The sequence below is a fragment of the Salminus brasiliensis genome, chromosome 12 (assembly GCF_030463535.1).
Source record: "Salminus brasiliensis chromosome 12, fSalBra1.hap2, whole genome shotgun sequence".
NCBI classification, from domain to species: Eukaryota; Metazoa; Chordata; class Actinopteri; order Characiformes; family Bryconidae; genus Salminus; species Salminus brasiliensis.
Window position 1 is genome coordinate 1,395,435 of NC_132889.1, and position 20,417 is coordinate 1,415,851.

Below are 20,417 nucleotides of genomic sequence, written 5' to 3' on the forward strand. Positions count from 1 at the left end.
AAAGCTGCAGTGTTGGAGATATGAGGTTTTAGTGATGATCTGCTGTGATGATTGGGGTTCAATAATAATAATCCAGTCTTTGATCTTTTCTTCATTTAGTTCTGACTCAAATAAATGTCCAGGAATGTTACTTCTAATGTTCTGTTCATGATCTAGACTGAAAACAGGAAGTGGGCTCTAAGGCAAATGTAGGGTTACTTCCTCTTGTCACGAGAGTCACATTCTGTCCGTCAGTCAGAGTGGACGCTGTGTGGGACTGAAGGACTGTGTGTTACTGCCGCTGTTCTCTGGACTAAATGGACATGCTGGTCCTCTGTGGAGTTCTGCTGATGTTCTCAGGATCTGCTGAGGGTGAGTTTCCTCCAGTAAAGCAATGATCTTCTTCCAGAATCTAGTAGAAAGTCTTCTTCTCTGGACAGTAGAGACAGTTACTCCAACAGAAGCAAGATCAGCTCTTTTAATCCCCTTGATTTCAGAAGAAAAAATGAATAAGCAGGTGTCCCAATACTTTTGTCCACACAGTCATATTTGTTGTAACATGTTGGATATAAGGGAACATGTTCCGTATGCATAAATCTATATGTTTTCATACTTCAGATTTCCACAGGGGGGGCGTCCATGTAAAAGGGTTTTATTCCTATCGCTGATTTTGGAGCATTTCTATTGGTCCATTCATCCTGTATTTAACGAGTCATTACTTTTACACACGTCACTTTTAATATTTAATAAACAGTGAAGAATGAACAGTAATCGTGTCGTTCACTGGATCAGATTACTGATGATGTTCCTGATGTTCTTCCTCTGCAGGTCTGATTACAGTAGATTCTAACTGCACATCTAATCAGCCTTGTCTGTTTTATGGAGCTCTGGGACGTCCACTGTACCTGCAGCTGCCCTCTGAGTCTGAATTAAAATTAAGGAAGAACCGCAGTGGAACTACTACTGAAACTATTCTCACATTTAAAAACCAAACAATCAGACACAAACATCCAGATCCAAGATGGCAGTTTGTTACTGAGAACAGAACCATGATCATCAGCAGAGCAGAGAAGAACCACTCAGGAAACTACAGTTTAGACACCTTTGATTCAGGAGGGACAGACAGAGGCAAATATCAGTTCCAGCTGATTATTGAAGGTAGGTCTACACAACCTCTAATCACATCACACTGCTACACAATGTACAATTTACACCGTCTGATCTACTGATTGAACTTTAGTCTAATCTGAGCTGTAATCTAATCTGAACTGTAATCTAATCTAAACTGTAATCTAATCTAAACTGTAATCTAATCTGAGCTGTAATCTAATCTGAACTGTAATCTAATCTGAACTGTAATCTAATCTGAGCTGTAATCTAATCTGAACTGTAATCTAATCTGAGCTGTAATCTAATCTGAGCTGTAATCTAATCTGAACTGTAATCTAATCTGAACTGTAATCTAATCTGAGCTGTAATCTAATCTGAACTGAAATCTAATCTGAGCTGTTGATCTATAATCTGCAGCGGAGGTGTCCTCAGTGAAGGTCACATACAGCTGCTTGTCCAGTGTGGACAGGAGTGTGTACTGTTCCTCTGATGGAGATCAGCTCAGCTTCAGCTGGACTCTTAATGTAGACTCACATGGACATCGACTGACTGATGGGAACCGGACTCTCCTGCTGGATAAAGGCAGTACTGGAACAATCAGCTGCTCTGTAGAGAACCATGTTAGCCGTGGAAGCCAAACTATTGATCTGCAGGAGTGTCCTGGTGAGTACAGCTGTGTCCTGGTAAGTACAGCTGTGTCCTGGTGAGTACAGCCGTGTCCTGGTGAGTACAGCAGGGTCCTGGTGAGAACAGCAGTGTCTCTTACAGCAAACCATCAGTGGAGCAACCAGTAAAATCAGCCCAGCTCCACCACCTTCATACGTGAAATTTAGATTAATATTGGGATCATTTAAATATTCTCAGGTTTTAAGTAATGAAAGACATAAACACTTATTTTATTGTGTTTTTTATATTTTGAAGAGAGCACAACCATCACCAGAACATCTGCAGCATCAGCAGTGTCTACAGTGAACCTAGCGAGGGATAATGGTAGGATTTTCAGTCTGGGTAAATTTCCTCTCAGAACTCAGAGCTCAGAGGCCGTTTCTACTGTTGGTTTCAGTTCAGCTTTACAGTTACTGCATAGAGGTGTGAAATAACACAGCATGTTTTGATGGTAGATAGTGGTGAGAAATGATTGTATATGACTGCAATTTGAAATGTGTTTGTGTTAGAGTTAGAGCAGATGTAATACTGTACTTAACCCTGTATTACCCCATTATAACAGTAGCACTTCATATCTATAATATGAGCGTATACTGTGCTGTATATAGCAGTTAGTTGATAGTTAGTACACAAAGCTTTCCAAATAGCTTTCAGCTCCAATAGAAATGTAGTTTATAACCTTTTTAAACTTTTATTTCCTGCTAATGTGGTCTTCACTGGTGGTTATGGTATCCCAGGTGGTTGCTATAGTGTTGCTATGGTAGTTATTTTGGTTGCTAAGGTGCGGGTAAAATGTGTGATGTCAAAACATTTGCTCAAAAGATCTTTGGGGCTAAAGCTCATTCAGCATAATTGGCTAATAGAGCTGTGTCTACAAACTTTTGGCCAAAATGTAGGGTGCAAAAACGTTTACCCAAAGCTTGGTTGGTCCAAAAGCTCCTCCAATCATAAAAAGTCCTGAAGATCTTTGGAGAGCAGGGGGCTGAGCACGTTCTCTCAGCTGGTGTGTGGGAGGGTCAGTGACATTATCAGTGTGACCTTTGTGAACATTCCCCCATTAATTCCTATGGGGGAAAAAATTCCGATAATATTACGAAAACTGTACGACGTATTGCTTCATAAACCATAAATCATAAAACGATGCGGTTCATTCTGTGATGTTGCTGTCATATTTGGCTCTTTGATCTTTGGGGCCAAAGCTCATCCAATATAATTGGCTGATAGAGCTGTGTCCACAAACTTTTGGCCAAAATGTGGGCTGACTATACCACCATTCATTCCTTTGGGGATAAAATTACGGAAGGTTTATGAATTTGCTGTTTGTAGCTCAAACTATGTGACCAGTAGAGAAGTTGGAATTTTTGGTCAAAAGTTTACGAACAAATTTCAATGCATTTCTATGGGAAAAGAATTCATCAGCTTAATTTCGTATTTCTTTTCTTATTTAAAGGACCAACAACGGTATCACCAGTGCTACCAGTGTCTGCAGTGAGCCGGTGCACACAGCAGGATCACGGTAGGCCGGTCACTCTGGGTAAATCAGCTACCTCTTATCACTGGTTTCTACTGCAGGTTTCAGAGCAGCTGCTCAGTTCCTGTGTAGGAGTGTAAAGCAACACACAGTGTGTGCTGATGGTGGGATCGTGATGGTCATTCGGACGTGGGTTCAGTCATGTGACTGACTGACTTACACTCACACACACCTGTACTTTGACCGTGAGTCTCCGACCTTCAGATGCTCTGACTGAACTGCAGACCCGTACAGCAGCGTCTCAGCCTCTAACGGAGCTGCTGGAACTGTGCGTGCAGCCACTGTAACACCACCACCTCTGGGTTTCAGCGCTGATTGACAGTTACTGAGGTGGTTAGTGGTCACATGACCATGCTGAGTGGACATGTCACAACACTTCTGTCTCAGTGTCGTGTGGTCGGATTGTGGCCTTGCTTAGATGCAGGCTCACTTACTGAAAATGGCAACAGCAGCATCTTTTAGGACTCTTAGGTCCTGAGTGTCATAATGCTGAGTCTGATCTGATCCGATCTGATCTCTGTGTGTGTATAAATAATAATCCAGCCCCATGGTTTAGATCAGACGAGCTGCTAATTAATCAGATCAGTAAATTTCCTTTATTTTCAGTATCAGATTCTATAATCAGACGTTCTGGACTGATTGATGTAGTTTAGTATAGAGTTTAATATCTGATCATCCAGTCTGACTCTCCCCCCTGACCAATCAGCTCCCAGCTCCTTTACAACACTGCAGTCTGATCACTTCCTGTGTGTGTGTGTGTGTGTGTGTGTGTGTGTGTGTGTGTGGTGTTCCTGATGCTCCGTTCCTGTCCTCGCTCCTCAGGTTTCAGGGTGTTTGTGTCCGTGTGGCTGTTTGAGGTCATCGTCCTGGTGTCTCTGTTGGTAGGAGCGTTTTACATCTACACCAGAATCTACAAGAAGCAGAGAGCAGCCGAGGGTAAGACCTGTGTGTTCTGACCATCCACCCATTTAAAAGACACTCACTGGCCACTTTATTGGAAACCCCAACCCTGTATCAGCTCCACCTTCCTTGTGCAGTTACATCCCACCTGTCAACCATCTACATCAGCACAGTTTCCCGGCCCCTCTACTCCATTCAGCTCCTGACCACAGGACCACTGGTGACCTGATCCTATATGGGTGGTGGACCGTCCTCAGCACAGCAGTGTGTGTGTGTGTGGTGCTGGTGTGAGTGTATCAGGCACAGTGCTGTTGCTGCTAGGGTTGTGAGGGGGTCCACCAACCAGTCCTGTCCAGATCAGAGCAGCTCTGTGGTCAGAAACTGACCCCTGATGAAGGTCTGGAGGATAACTGACACAAGCTGTGCCTCAGCAGATGAGCTACACATTGGTCTCTAACTGAAGACCAGCAGGGAAGGGGTTTCTGATAAAGTGGCCAGAGAGTGTATATCAGCTTAAAGTGTCAACATTTGCTGGACTGTCCAGTGTTTAGTCTCGTTAGCAAGTCATGCTAATTGAACCCCGAAGGACCCAACACCTCAATTCCTGGTCCTGAAATGATAGAGCAGCTAAAAGAAGTGATGGCAGTTATTGAACAGAGCTAAATAATAGGCCCTGACCCTACAGTAAAGCCTGGGGGTCTCTATTAGCCAATGTACAGTAGAAAAAGACCATCCATGAAGATGTTGTCAGTGCAGGGGTCGGCTAATGTGTTGGTGCCCTTAGGTAAGAAACGGGAGCTGGAGGAGGCTCTGTAGGCCGAGCTGGACCAAGACGAGGAGGAGAACACCAGCCCTGTCCAGAGACGTCTGCAGAAGTCTGGTGTTTCAACTAGGAGGAATATAAAGACCACCTTCCCCGACTAGTGCTAACATGTTAGCATGTGCTAATGATGTGCTTTCAGTAATGTAGTAACATGTAATTGTAAATTCTGCATGGTTCCCTGTAATAATAATTATGCTAATAAAACTGTTGATCATATTAATATTTGAATATGCTCATTTATTTACATTTATTTACATATTAATATATCGATACATTCTGAATTTGAAGCAACATCTCTGTCTAGGTTCAGTCCTCCAGTGGAAATATCAGAGCAAAGGAGGGGGGGGGGGTGATATATTGAAATATGATGTATGATGATGTTATTGGGTAATGGTATTGTGCCCCGCCCACTGCTGCATGGTGATGTAATCAGACATCTGAAGGTGTTTAAGAGGTGGCAGAAGTCGTTACAGAGGGACGATTACAGTCCCATCATCCTGGCGATGCCACAGACAGCCATGACTGGCAGCTGTTAGCGGTCAGTGATCTCCTCCCAGCGTGTTGAGCTCCAGTGACGCTGCGATTGAAAAGATGTGGCTGGATGGGAGACTTTATTTGGGTTGGAGGAAGCACATGCTAGTGCTAATCATGTGATGAAGGGAGTCGATTGTGAATTTGTGGGATCTAGATACCCCCCACACCCAGTGGGGCAGTGGTGGCTCAGCGGTTAGAGCGCCGGGATATCGATAACAGGGTTGTGGGTTCGGTTCCCAGCCTCGGCAAGCTGCCACTGTTGGGCCCTTGAGCAAGGCCCTTTACCCTCTCTGCTCCCCGGGCGCTGGAGTTGGCTGCCCACTGCTCTGGGTGTGTGTGTGTACTCACTGCCCCTAACACGTGTGTGTGTGTGTGTGTGTGTGTGTGTGTGTGTGTGTGTGTGTGTGTGTGTGTGTGTGTGTGTGTGTGAGTGTGTGTTCACTACCAGATGGGTTAAATGCGGAGGACACATTTTGCTGTACAGTGAAACGATAGATCAATTTCCAGGAATGTTACTTCTAGACTGAAAACAGGAAGTGTGCTCTAAGGCAATTGTAGGGTTACTTCCTCTTGTCATGAGAGTCACATTCTGTCGGTCCATCAGAGTGGACGCTGTGCAGGACTGAAGGACTGTGTGTTACTGCCGCTGTTCTCTGGACTAAATGGACATGCTGGTCCTCTGTGGAGTTCTGCTGATGTTCTCAGGATCTGCTGAGGGTGAGTTTCCTCCAGTAACGCTCTTCAGTTCACACCTGTAGAGTTTGTGTGTTTTAATGACGGTGGAGAAGATGAAGCTCAATCATCTAATCGTTCTGAAGAACTTTTAATGGTCCATATGGAACTCTGAAATATGGTCATATGCTGGAATCAAGGAGGATTTGCATATATTTACATATTTATGTTTATATGAATTCAGAACTGCAGCAGTTTTAGGCTAAAATTATAAACTTCTTATCTGGAAGAGGAAGAACAGTGAGTATTATCTGTGTTTAACCTTATTAGGATAGGAGACTTATAGAGAAGTACTGCCATTAGAATAGGACTCTCTGCAGCAGATCAACATCATGACCCTATTGGCTCCATGCTGCCTAATAATGCCAGGCGTGGACTAGAGGGGTATAAAGCCCCCCAGCATTGAGGAGCTGTGGAGCAGTGGAGGAACTGTGTTCTCTGGAATAATGGTGGAGGAGCTCCATCCAGTACTTTAGGATGGGATGACTTGGGGAGTTGGGGATGATGAGTTTGGGTGGTGATCAATCCTCCAACATCCTGACCTCACTAACGCTCTTTCCTGTCGCTGAATGCAATGAAATCCTCACAGCAATGCTCCTCCTCCAGAATCTAGTAGAAAGTCTTCTTCTCTGGACAGTAGAGACAGTTACTCCAACAGAAGAAACAGTGAATGAGCAGGTGTCCCAATACTTTTGTCCACACAGTCGTATTTGTTGTAACATGTTGGATATAAGGGAACATGTTCTGTATGCATAAATCTATGTGTTGCCATATTTCAGATTTCCACAGGGGGGACGTCCATGTAAAAGGGTTTTATTCCTCTCGCTGATTTTGGAGCATTTCTATTGGTCCATTCATCCTGTATTTAACGAGTCATTACTTTTACACACGTCACTTTTAATATTTAATAAACAGTGAAGAATAAACAGTAATCGTGACGTTCACTGGATCAGATTACTGATGATGTTCCTGATGTTCTTCCTCTGCAGGTCTGATTGCAGTAGGTTCTGACTGCATATCTAATCAGCCTTGTCTGTTTTATGGAGCTCTGGGACGTCCACTGTACCTGCAGCTGCCCTCTGAGTCTGAATTAAAATTAAGGAAGAACCGCAGTGGAACTACTACTGAAACTACTATTCTCACATTTAAAAACCAAACAATCAGACACAAACATCCAGATCCAAGATGGCAGTTTGTTACTGAGAACAGAACCATGATCATCAGCAGAGCAGAGAAGAACCACTCAGGAAACTACAGTTTAGACACCTTTGATTCAGGAGGGACAGACAGAGGCAAATATCAGTTCCAGCTGATTATTGAAGGTAGGTCTACACAACCTCTAATCACATCACACTGCTACACAATGTACAATTTACACCGTCTGATCTACTGATTGAACTTTAGTCTAATCTGAGCTGTAATCTAATCTAAACTGTAATCTAATCTGAGCTGTAATGTAATCTAAGCTGTAATATAATCTGAACTGTAATCTAATCTGAGCTGTTGATCTAATCTGAGCTGTAATCTAATCTGAACTGTAATCTAATCTGAGCTGTAATCTAATCTGAGCTGTTGATCTAATCTGAGCTGTAATCTAATCTGAACTGTAATCTAATCTGAGCTGTAATCTAATCTAAACTGTAATCTAATCTGAACTGTAATCTAATCTGAGCTGTAGTCTAATCTAAACTGTAATATAATCTGAGCTGTAATCTAATCTGAGCTGTAATCTAATCTAAACTGTAATCTAATCTGAGCTGTAATCTAATCTGAACTGAAATCTAATCTGAGCTGTAATCTAATCTGAACTGAAATCTAATCTGAGCTGTTGCTGTATAATCTGCAGCGGAGGTGTCCTCAGTGAAGATCACATACAGCTGCTGGTCCAGTGTGGACAGGAGTGTGTACTGTTCCTCTGATGGAGATCAGCTCAGCTTCAGCTGGACTCTTAATGTAAGCCCACATGAACACCAACTGACTGATGGGAACCGGACTCTCCTGCTGAATAAAGACAATACTGCAACAATCAGCTGCTCTGTAGAGAACCATGTTAGCCGTGGAAGCCAAACTATTGATCTGCAGCCGTGTCCTGGTGAGTACAGCCGTGTCCTGGTGAGTACAGCCGTGTCCTGGTGAGTACAGCCGTGTCCTGGTGAGTACAGCCATGTCCTGGTGAGTACAACAGTGTTCTGGTGAGTACAGCCGTGTCCTGGTGAGTACAGCCGTGTCCTGGTGAGTACAGCCGTGTCCTGGTGAGTGCAGCAGTGTCCTGGTGAGTACAGCCGTGTCCTGGTGAGTACAGCCGTGTCCTGGTGAGTACAGCCGTGTCCTGGTGAGTACAACAGTGTTCTGGTGAGTACAGCTGTGTCCTGGTGAGTACAGTGTTGGTAGATGGCACTTTATCCCCACATCTTTCCAGTGCAGTGCTGGCCAGCACTGGCCTCAGCTGGACTATGCATTGACGTGACACTTTCCTCCGAGCACATTGGTTGATATTGGTGACATCGGTGACATTGCATCAGCGTTATCTTTTTTTTTTACTGAATCTACAAATCCATCCATCACACACAATGCCACGGCCCTCTAATTGAAGCCCTCCGGCCCACAATGTCCTAACTGCAGTGGACACCCTCGCTTTTCCAAAAAACAAAACATGGTCACCCTACATTAGTCAACCAGTTGAATTACAATCTAACTAATGTTCAACAGTATGAGGAGTTCGCTTTGCATTATTTCAAACATAGGACATTATATGTACAGGGTGTGTTCTGGCAGGGCCACACCCTCAATGAATTTTATTGGTCAAGTTTAAAGACTGAGGAAGAATTTCTGGGGCTTTTTAAAAGGCTTTTTACAAGCCTCGTATCACAGATGTGACTGTTATTGCTGATATGAACTGACATGATCCCTATTTATAAATAATTTAATTAGAATAATTGCTGTTTGTTTGTGTGAAGTTTGATTAATTGTGTATTTAAGGCCTAATGTAAGCTTTTTAACCCTTCTTTTCCTCCTAGAAAACCTTTTGTGTGTTCTGGTCTGGGCTTTGGAGATCATCGTCCTGCTGTCATTGTTAGCAGGCTTTCACATCCATGCCAGAATCATCAGGAAACGGAGCATCAAGCAGAACATCAGAACATCAGCAGACAGTAAGAGTTCAGTGTTTGCTCCAGGTTGAAGACTCCACCAGAAAACATCTACAGTAGAACATGACCCTGCTTAAAAAACAGCATGTCCAGATCAAGCTGGTCAAAGTGGTCAGGCTGGTTAAGATGGTGGACCAGCTTTGTTTGGGTTTAATTGGTAAGCCGGTCTACCAGCATGACCAAGCTAAACAACCAGTATGACCTCACTTAACGCCAAACATCACCAAGCTGGTCAAACTGGTCAGGCTGGGTAAGATGGTGGACCAGCTTAGCTCTTGACCCTCATAGGGTATCCTTTTGTTTGGGTTTGATGGGTCTACCAGCATGACCAAGCTAAACAACCAGTATGACTATGCTTGACGCCCAGCATCACTAAGCTGGTCTAACAGCATGACCGGCATCCTACCACATACACTTTACTGGTTACTCAGCTAATTTACCAACGGGGTATGTTTTCCCATGGATGGCCAGCTTTGCAATCACATTGACCATCAAAGTCTCGAGCAGGGGCAGTTTGACAGAGTGACGCTCATGTCCAAGATCTTCTCAGGTTCTACATTTGTTGGTAACTGTCTTGATCCATCAGCTGAAGTAAACTTCTATTTACCGAATTATAGCCTGGATCACCTTGAACGTCTCACAACAACCCTACAGGAGTCCTGATGGTCCAGAGTAGTTGGGTTAACATAAACACAGTCAGGAGAAAGTCAGTAAACCTGGTCTTGGTGTAAAACATGGAGCTGTGGAGCTTCTACTGTGCTGTTGATCAACCTTCACTGTGGTTTGTGTTGCAGAGGTGGTGGAGGAGAAGGAGGCTCTGTAGACCAACCTTGATCATGAAGAGAATCCAATCAAGAGGATCCAGGAGTAGAGAAGCCGACAGGCTCTCCAGCTTTCAGTGAAACCCTGCAGGAGAGGAATTGCTTAGTACGAACTCTCCAATCCAAGTTTTAAAGTTCTTCAGTCTCAGGAAGTGTGTTCAGTTCTACAGGAGATTCGTTTAGGATGGATTTGGATGCAACTGACTGCATTTGTGTTCCTGCTCTGGAATTTCAGCTTAATTTTGCTTGACTGTAAAAACTGTATGTTTGAAAACAGCTTTTAGGAAAATCACAGTCCAGGTTTCTTCTCTAAAACTGAGAGATGTGATCTTATAGCTTCTACATGTGTCCCAGAATGCCTTTATTAAGTATTTAAGATGCTGTTTGACGTATAAATAGTAGGTATGGGACTTTGGTTGGAGTAAAAATGCTCAAATGTTGCTTAACAAACCCATTTACCACCCTGTTATTTTAGCTCTGAATCTGAAACACTGTGATTGTAATGGAAGCTCATTCCTGCCATTTAATATACATACATCCTCTGCATTTAATTCCATAAGCATAAAGCATCTGAAAGTAATGAGAAAGAATCTTGATATATGGAGAAATCGAAATATTAATACAGCAATTCACTTCATTTGTTAGTAAGTGAATTGCTGTATTGCTGTAATATTGCTGTATTCTCACTTATTCAAATATGGTGATAAATGTTTTTATTTAAGTGACAAGAATGGAAATTAAATGAAGATAAACTCTGCTTTTATTGGCTGCTTTACGTCATCAAGATCACCCACAACCACACAGCATAGCACAGCCTGGCGTAGTGTTGCAGGATGGTGGTGTTGTTCTCTCTGGGTTCTCTCTCCATGTCCAGTTGGGATTGCAGTAGGGTCTGGACCAGTTATTCCCGGGTACTGCAGGGTGGAGGATGCCCTGGAGATGCACTGGACAGATCTGGCATGGACAGGGCTGTATGATAACTAACACAGTCCATGAGGCTATACATCTTGAGAGCATCTTGAGGTTTTGGGTTGGGATTTGAGTGTGGTTCATGATCTGAAAAAGTTTCAGTAGAGGTAAAGGTGCACATATGCACTATGTACAGCGAGGTAGTGAACACACACACACACACACACTTGTAAACTAGTGGCAGTGAGCACACACACACCCAAAGCAGTGGGCAGCCATCTCCAGCGCCCTGGGGTGAGCAGAGAGGGTGAAGAGCCTCGCTCAAGGGCCCAACAGTGGCAGCTTGCCGAGCTGGGTATCAAACCCACAACCCTGTGATCAACACCCTGGAGCTCTAACCACTGAGCCACTACTGCCCCCTGCAGTATATATAATGAAGATTACACACAAGTCAAGTCAAATTTATTTATGTAGCTTTTTCAACTGTTGTCGTCACAAAGCAGCTTTACATAATTAGTAATTAGTAAAAGACAGAGACAAAAATAAATAGACATGAAGGGTCCAAGACCCCCAGTGAGCCCCAACGGCGACAGTGGCAAGGAGAACCTCCCTCAGAGCTGGAGGAAGAGCTTGGTTCCTTGGGAGGAACCAAGACTCACAAGGGGGACCCGACCCGTCCTCTTTTGATCAGAACTATTAATAAATCATTGATAAAAGGAACTAAACCATCTAAACTGTTGAATTGCTCTGATCATAATTATAATATAATAATTATGGTGTAGATAGTTAATAGTGGTGATATTAATAGTGCAGATAGTTAAGAGTCCATTTAGGTGTTAACATGGTCATTAGGCAGGTAGCAGTGGTAGGAGGGTGTGCCGCTGGTCTGGTATGGGTGGTGGTGGGGGCTCGGCCTGCTGGTTGTGCTGGTAGGTGGCAGCTGATCTGACGCAGGTAGAGGGGACCTCAGCGGGCAATCTTCCAGCAGGTCGGGCTGGGTGGCCATTTACTCTGAGAAGGCAAGGAGACGGAGTTAGAGAATATATATATATATTTCAGCTTAATTAGAGTGAGTGAGAAGATCAGATACGATCAGAGAACCATTTGAACTATATCTGTTAAACCCTGAAACCAAATTTCCAGAACCTAAAACCATGTATGTGTACGTAGGTTTACTATCGCACTCTCAATGCTTTTTATTTAGAGTTAAAACAGGAACTAGGTTCTTACTCAGGGGTTTTAATACTTCCTCTTTGCCAATTGTGGTCACATAAAACCTGCAAAAGCCATTCTCATCATCAGAGTGACCGAAGGACTGACTGGCTACAAAGGTTAAGTGTAGCTGGTTGAAAGATGCTGATCATCTCTGGGACCCTGCTGATGTTCACAGGAGCTGCTATGGGTAGGTTTCATCCCACAAACTTACTACTAACTAGTTGCATGTACTTAATTAGAGCTACTGTATATGACATGTCGATTGTGTAGCCAGGCTCGGCTTATCTGGCTAATCAACAGCACCAATTTCTGTGACTAGTGGATATAAATGCATGCCTCATTTATTACATGTGATTTTGCTTGGTACTATGAAATATGGTGGCAGTGGCTATTGATCACAGGGTTGTGGGTTCAATACCCGGGCTCGGCAAGCTGCCGCTGTTGGGTCCTTGAGCAAGGCCTTTCACCCTTTCTGCTCCCCGGGCGCTGGAGATGGCTGCCCACCGCTCTGGGTGTGTGTGTATGTGTGCTTGCTGCCCCTAGTCCACTAGTGTGTGTGTATGTGTGTTCACTACCACAGATGGGTCAAATGCGGAGGACACATTTCGCTTTATATAGTACAATAATGAATACGTGCACCTTTACCTTTAGTTTATCTTAATATGTAACCAGCATTTAAAGAAAGTCTTTAGTGCGTCCCCAAATTCAGTATCCAGCTAATATACAGACTTCAAATATATGAAATATATTATATACGGTATATTACAATATATGAAATTTTCCTATATCCAACATTAATGTGTCACATATTGACGTTTACGGCCATTTCCTAACACAGAACATATATTTCAATCATATATCAACATATATAAAGATTCACAATACGGACAAAAGTATTGGGACACCTGCTCATTTATCGTTTCTTCTGAAATCAAAGGTCATTAAAAGAGTCAACCCTACTTTTGTTGGAGTAACTGGCTCTACTGTCCAGAGAAGAAGACTTTCTACTAGATTTTGGAACAGGTCAGATTATTAGATGATCACCGTCCCACTTTATACCCACCTCCTTATCCCATCACAGCTCTTCCACTGCTCCACAGCTCCTCAATGCTGGGGGGCTTTATACCCCTCTAGTCCACGCCTGGCATTATTAGGCAGCATGGAGCCAATAGGGTCATGATGTTGATCTGCTCCAGAGAGTCCTATTCTATTGGCAGTACTTCTTCTCTACAGGGACTAGACAAGCTGTGTGTGCATTTGCACATCTGTGTCAGCAATGGGGATCAATGTAGATAAACTTATCAAGTCGCATTTCTTTACAGTGGTTTAATGGGTGACTCTACAAGTAGAGGAGCTTTTATGCCCCCATGTTATGGATTCATGTAGAAATACTTTATTACAAAATTCCTTAAATAAAATAAAAATCCCAAGATGCAGCATTATTAATATTTATGGTCATATCTGTCCAACTTTAACATATTTCTTAGCACTATATTACTGTCCTCACCATTAGAGTCATTACTGTTATAGCCTGTGATTTCTGTAAGGAGGCTTTTGAGGTAACACGAGGTATGCCATGGAAAGAAAGACTGACCGTGGAGCACATGAGCCTCAGCCGTGTAAAGTGTAAAGTAATTTGAAGAACTACCCCCTGCAGCATGTATCCCTCCACCATTTTAATGATCTGATTTTAAAAGCAGGTTCTAGAGCCGAACTCTTCTCAGAACTCTGGTAGAACCGTGTCTCAGGCATCAGGCAGCGTCTTCATCACCATTAGGTGAAGAACTTTCTGTGAGGAGCTTTTAGGAGGTGTTAGAGGTGTTAGACTGTTGAGACTAGAACAACTTCACACTAAAGCTATTCTGGAAGGTGGAAATCTGCTTTAAGTGCGTCTCTAAGAAAGAACTGCTTGGTTGCCCACAGACCGGCCACAGAGGACAAATAAAGGCAAGAAAAATGAGAGATGCTGATGTGAATGAGTCAGACGTCGGCCTATTCTCACGAAGGGCTTGGTTCATACCCATGAAGGCCTTGGCCCATTCTCACAAAGGCCTTGGTTCATACCCATGAAGGGCTTGACCCATTCTCTTGAAGGCCTTGGCCCATTCTCACAAAGGCCTTGGCCCATTCTCACAAAGGCCTTGGCTCATTCTCATGAAGGCCTTGGTTCATACCCATGAAGGCCTTGGCCCATCTTGACAAAGGCCTTGGTTCATACCCACGAAGGCCTTGGTTCATACCCACAAAGGGCTTTACCTATTCTCATGAAGGCCTTGGCCTATTCTCATGAAGGCCTTGGCCTATTCTCACGAAGGCCTTGGTTCATACCCACGAAGGCCTTGGTTTATACCCATGAAGGCCTTGGTTCATACCCACGAAGGCCTTGGCTCATACCCACGAAGGCCTTGGTTCATACCCGCGAAGGCCTTGGCTCATACCCACAAAGGCCTTGGTTCATACCCACGAAGGCCTTGGTTCATACCCACGAAGGGTTTGGTTCATACCCACGAAGGCCTTGGTTCATACCCACGAAGGGTTTGGTTCATACCCACGAAGGCCTTAGTTCATACCCACGAAGGCCTTGGTTAATACCCACGAAGGGTTTGGTTCATACCCACGAAGGCCTTGGCTATTACTATTTTAACAATAGTAATGTCATACCTGGACCCCCTCACCCAGCAGGGGGAGACATTATGACATTACGTTAATCCTAAAATTTAAACCTAAGGTTTTAGAGTTAGAATAAATTAAAGCTAATTTTTGAAACCTGAAAAGGGTATTAAAAGCTGATAATGCTTTTGTTGGACTAACTGTCTCTACTGTCCAGGGAAGGAGACTTTCTGCTAGATTTTGGAGGAGCATTGCTGTGAGGATTTGATTGCATTCAGCAACAAGAGCATGTTAGTGCGGTCATGATGTTGGACAATTGATCACCACCCCACCTCATCATTCCCAACTCCCCAACTCATCCCAAAAGTACTAGATGGCATGGTGCCAATAGGTTTATGTGTTGATCTGCTCCAGAGAGTCCTATTCTATTGGCAGTACTTCTTCTCTACAGGGACTAGACAAGATGTGTGTGTTTGCACTTCTTTGCCAGCAATGGGTGCAGCTTAAAGAAGGTGAATGCCTTCAAATAGGAGGTGTGTCCACAAACATTTGGACATTCTCGCTGTTCTTCCTCTGCAGGCTTGCTGTGGACGGGTCCAAACTGCACGTTTTCTCAGAGTGATCCGTGTTATGGAGCTGTTGGACACCCACTGTACCTGCAGCTGATGCCTGAGTTTGACCTGATCTTAAAGAAGGGCAACGGCAGAACTCCTGAGCGTATTCTCAGATTCAGAAACAACACAGTGACCTTAAACCAGGCATACCGGGCAAGATGGACCTTTATAACTGTGAATTCAACCATGATAATAAACAGTGTAGAGAGGAGCGACTCAGGGAGATACTTTCTAGAAAACTGTGATGAAAAAGGGGATGACAAAGGCATCTACTTCCTCCAGCTGATCACTGAAGGTAGGGATACACAAGCTCTAATCACATGGTGATGAAAAGCTGTTCACGTCAAATGTACAAAATATAACTGATGTTTATCTAAATCTACTGATGTTTAGCTGTAATCTAGACTGAGCTGTAATCTAGACTGAGCTATAATCTAGACTGAGCTGCAATCTAGACTGAGCTATAATCTAGACTGAGCTATAATCTAGACTGAGCTGCAATCTAGACTGAGCTATAATCTAGACTAAACTGTAATGTAGACTGAACTGTAATCTACTAAAATATAATCTACACTGATCAGCAATCTAGACTCAGTTGTAATCTAGACTGAGCTGTAATCTAGACTGAAATATAATCTACACTGCTCAGCAATCTAGACTCAGTTGTAATCTAGACTGAGCTGTAATCTAGACTAAGATATAATCTACACTGATCTGCAATCTAGACTCATTTGTAATCTAGACTGAGCTATAATCTAGACTGAGCTATAATCTAGACTAAACTGTAATGTAGACTGAACTATAATCTACTAAAATATAATCTACACTGATCAGCAATCTAGACTCAGTTGTAATCTAGACTGAGCTGTAATCTAGACTAAAATATAATCTACACTGATCTGCAATCTAGACTCATTTGTAATCTAGACTAAGATGTAATCTAGACTAAGATACAATCTAGACTGAGCTGCAATCTAGACTGAACTGTAATATAGTTTAAGATATAATCTAGACTGAGCTGCAGACTAGACTGAGCTGTAATCTAAGATAAGATGTAGACTGAAAAATAATCTAGACTGAGCTGTAATCTAGACTGAAAAATAATCTAGACTGAGCTGTAATTTAGACTGAAAAATAATCTAGACTGAGCTGTAATCTAGATTGACCTATAATCAACACTTTACATAATCTAGACTACACTGCACTACTGAGTTGTAATTTAAACTGAGCTACAGACTAATTTTAAAATATTTAGACTAAACTGTAGACCAGACTGAGCTATAATCTAGACTAAAATGTAATCTAGACTGAGCTGTAGACTGAGCTGTAGACAGAGCTGTAGACATGAGCTGTAATGTATATTGAGCAGTAATCTAGATTACGCTGTTATCTAGACTGAGCTGTATTCTAGACCAAGCTGTAATGTAGACTGAGCTGTTGGTCTATAATCTGCAGCTGTGGTGTCGTCAGTGGAAGTGACAGACAGCTGCTTCTCCACTGAGAAGAGAAGAGTGTCCTGTTCTTCTGATGGAGAACAGCTCCGCTTCAGCTGGGCTCTCAGTGGATTCACACTCGGACACCAACTGACCGATGGGAATCAGACTCTCCTGCTGGATAAAGACGATGCTGGAAACGTCACCTGTTATGTAGTGAACCACGTCAGCCATGAGCACATAATTACTGAGCTACAGGAATGCCCTGGTAAGATGGATGATCACATTTGCTTGGTGGTTATTGTTGGTTCAAATATTAGTGTGAGGGAAAGCGAGTGTGTTTTTTATGCTGATAAAATATTGTGGGAAATGAACGAGTGTAGAATGTAGAACAGTTTTTCCATGAGTGGACCATGAGTAATGATGAGCCTGTCCAGTGTAAAGTCATTAGGTCATCTGAATAGGCAGCTTTTTAAAATCCTCCTACACAAAAACCTACCAGATTCTCTTGGTTGCTTCTGCAAAATAAACTATTTAAGTGTATTCTTCTGTGCTCTGTTACACTGTTGTGCAAAAGGCAAACCTACAGCCCCATGTTAATCTAGACTAAGCTGTAATGTGGACTGAACTGTTATCTAAATTGACCTATAATCTACACTTTATGTAATCTAGACTACACTGTAATCTAGACTGAGTCGTAATCTAGACCGAGCTGCAATTTAGACTAAACTGTTGACCAGACTAATCTGTCATTTCTAATCTGTCTATGTAATCTAAACTGAGTTGTAGACTGAGCTGTATTGTAGACTAAGATGTAATGTAGATTAAGCTGTATTCTAGAATAAGATGTAGAATGAGCTGCATTCTAGACTAAGATGTAATGTATATTAAGCTGTATTCTAGACTAAGATGTCATGTAGACTGAGCTGTACTCTAGACTAATATGTAATGTAGACTGAGCTGTATTCTAGACTAAGATGTCATGTAGACTGAGCTGTATTCTAGACTAAGATGTAATGTATATTAAGCTGTATTCTAGACTAAGATGTCATGTAGACTGAGCTGTACTCTAGACTAATATGTAATGTAGACTGAACTGTATTCTAGATTGAGATGTAATGTAGATTAAGCTGTATTCTATATTAAGATGTAATGTAGACTGAGCTGTACTCTAGACTAATATGTAATGTAGACTGAGCTGTTTTCTATACTCAGATGTAATGTAGACTAAGCTTTATTCTAGACTAAGATGACATGTAGACAAAGCTTTATTTTAGGCTAAGATGTAATGTAGACTGATCTGTATTCTAGACTAAGATGTAATGTAGACTGATCTGTATTCTAGACTAAGATGTAATGTAGATTAAGCTGTATTTTAGACTAAGATATAATGTAGACTGAGCTGTATTCTAGACTAAGATGTAATGTAGACTGATCTGTATTCTAGACTAAGATGTAATGTAGACAGAGCTGCATTCTAGGCTAAGATGTAATGTAGACTGAGCTGCATTCTATATTAGGATGTAATGTGGACTGAGCCGTATTCTAGACTAAGCTGTAGCAAATGTTAATTTGTAGCCATTATTTGCTGTTGCTTTTTGTGCCTCTGATAAAGTAAGACTATAAATATTAGCCCAGACTAAAGTAAGACTATAAATGTCAGTCTAAACAGCAGCAGTCTACACTCAGACTGTATTCTTGTTTTTCTGTCACTGAAGGATTCCGGAGAGTGGCTCCTGCCTACACATTTAATCAGAGTGGTCCATGTTTTGGGGTTGTAGGACACCCACTGTACCTGCAGCTGGTCTCTAAGGAGCATGAGATGACCCTAAAGAAGACCATCAATGAAAGTGTTTCTAAACCCATTACCAAATTTAAAAGCTCACCAATTAGACTCTCTTCAAATCCAAGATGGCAGTTTGTTACAGAGAACAGAACCATAATAATCAGCAGAGCAGAGAAGAACGATTCAGGAAACTACACTTTAGATACCTTTGATTTAAAAGGGAATAACAGAGGCATTTACACTTTCCAGCTGATTATTGAAGGTAGGTCTACACAACCTCAACTCACATCACACTGCAGAACTACACAATTCACCAAGTAATGCATAAGTTATTAGACACCCACAGGATTTGCCATTGGTCTGTACGTTGAAGAAGACCATCAGTAGAACTGCTTCAGAACAATCTAAGATCTAATCTATACCTGAACTGTAATCTAGACTTTAATCTAAATTGAGCTGTAAACCAGACTGAACTGTAATCTAGACTTTAATCTAAACTGAGCTGCAATCCAGACTGAGCTGTAGTCTAGACTAAATTATAGTTCAGATTATTCAGATTATATCTATTTCTTAAATTAAACTGTAACCTATATTGAGCTGTAATCCAGATTGAGCTGTAATATAAACTGAACTGTAATCTAGACTGAACTGTAATCTAAACTGAGCTGTAATCTAAGACTAACTGTAATCTAAACTGAGCTGTAATCTAAGACTAACTGTAATCTAGACTGTAATCTATATTGAGCTATAAACTCAACTGAGCTGTAATCTGGGCTAAAATGGAATCTAGACTGAGCTGTAGATCATCTAGATTAAGATGTAATCTAATCTAAGATAATAATCTATAATCTGCAGCTGTGGTGTCCTCAGTGGAAGTGATAGATGACTGCTTCTCCAGTAAGAAGAGAAGAGTGTCCTGTTCCACGGATGGAGATCAGCTTCGCTTTAGATGGACTCTCAGTGGATTCACCTTCGGACACCGACCGACTGATGGGAACCAGACTCTCCTGCTGGATAAGGACGATGCTGGAAACGTCACCTGTTATGTTGAGAACAACTTTAGCCGTGGAAAAAAGACTACTGAAATATACCCATGTCCCGGTGGGTGGATGATTGGATTGACTAATTGGTTGATTGATTGATTAATTGATAGATTGAAGGCTTTCTTGATTTATTTGATCTAAGTGAATGTTTTACCCCTTTAAGCTGTGGATATTCCCATTTCTCTTACCGATCCACACTGCACTCTGAACAAGCTTACATTGACATTTAACTGGGACAAAATACAGCGCATCCAACAAGAACGAAAGTCACATCCATCTTTCATACAGCAGTAAAAATTCAGACAGTTCTTTTCTAGTGCACTTCCAGGATGACCACCAGGGGGCATACAGAAAGAGACTATACCAACTGCATCATAAGATAAGATAGTCCTTAAGATAAGATAAGATGACAAAAAATTCAGCATTTCTGAAAAACATCTCTCTCTCTCTTTCTTTCTCTCTCTCTCTTTCTCTCTCTCTCTTTCTATCAGTCTCTCCCTCAGCTAAGGCTCTTTTGTCTGTGGGGGTTTTGGAGATCATCACCCTGCTGTTGCTGTTGGCAGGA

At 42.3% G+C, this 20,417-nt stretch overlaps 2 protein-coding genes across 5 annotated transcripts in view; both read left to right on the plus strand.

Annotated features, from left to right (window-relative positions):
• Positions 1 to 226: 226 nt before the first annotated feature.
• LOC140573952 (T-cell surface antigen CD2-like) lies at positions 227 to 5,225 on the plus strand. Of its 2 annotated transcripts, XM_072693593.1 has the most exons (7): positions 227 to 351; positions 808 to 1,137; positions 1,507 to 1,752; positions 2,011 to 2,079; positions 3,206 to 3,271; positions 4,109 to 4,222; positions 4,971 to 5,225. In XM_072693593.1, exons 1-7 carry the CDS (start codon positions 297 to 299, stop codon positions 5,000 to 5,002), a joined length of 912 nt encoding a protein of 303 aa, XP_072549694.1. In that variant the 5' UTR covers positions 227 to 296; the 3' UTR covers positions 5,003 to 5,225. The 2 variants fall into 2 exon arrangements, with proteins under 2 accessions (XP_072549694.1, XP_072549695.1); XM_072693594.1 differs by lacking the exon at positions 2,011 to 2,079.
• A 969-nt stretch (positions 5,226 to 6,194) lies between these two features.
• LOC140573855 (natural killer cell receptor 2B4-like) overlaps positions 6,195 to 20,417 on the plus strand; it is a 42,813-nt gene continuing 28,590 nt past the window's right edge. For all 3 annotated transcript variants that reach the window (XM_072693447.1, XM_072693450.1, XM_072693452.1), the window contains exons 1-3: positions 6,195 to 6,260; positions 7,265 to 7,597; positions 8,122 to 8,367. In XM_072693447.1, coding sequence (XP_072549548.1) covers positions 6,206 to 6,260; positions 7,265 to 7,597; positions 8,122 to 8,367 — 634 coding nt within the window. In that variant the 5' untranslated portion in view covers positions 6,195 to 6,205. The remainder of the gene's footprint in view (positions 6,261 to 7,264; positions 7,598 to 8,121; positions 8,368 to 20,417) is intronic.

Coding starts and splice junctions, on each gene's coding strand:
- LOC140573952 (XM_072693593.1), top strand. CDS start 297: ATGGACATGCTGGTCCTCTGTGGAGTTCTGCTGATGTTCTCAGGATCT. Junction 352..807: donor GTTCTCAGGATCTGCTGAGG/GTGAGTTTCCTC, acceptor CTTCCTCTGCAG/GTCTGATTACAGTAGATTCT. Junction 1,753..2,010: donor TGATCTGCAGGAGTGTCCTG/GTGAGTACAGCT, acceptor TATATTTTGAAG/AGAGCACAACCATCACCAGA.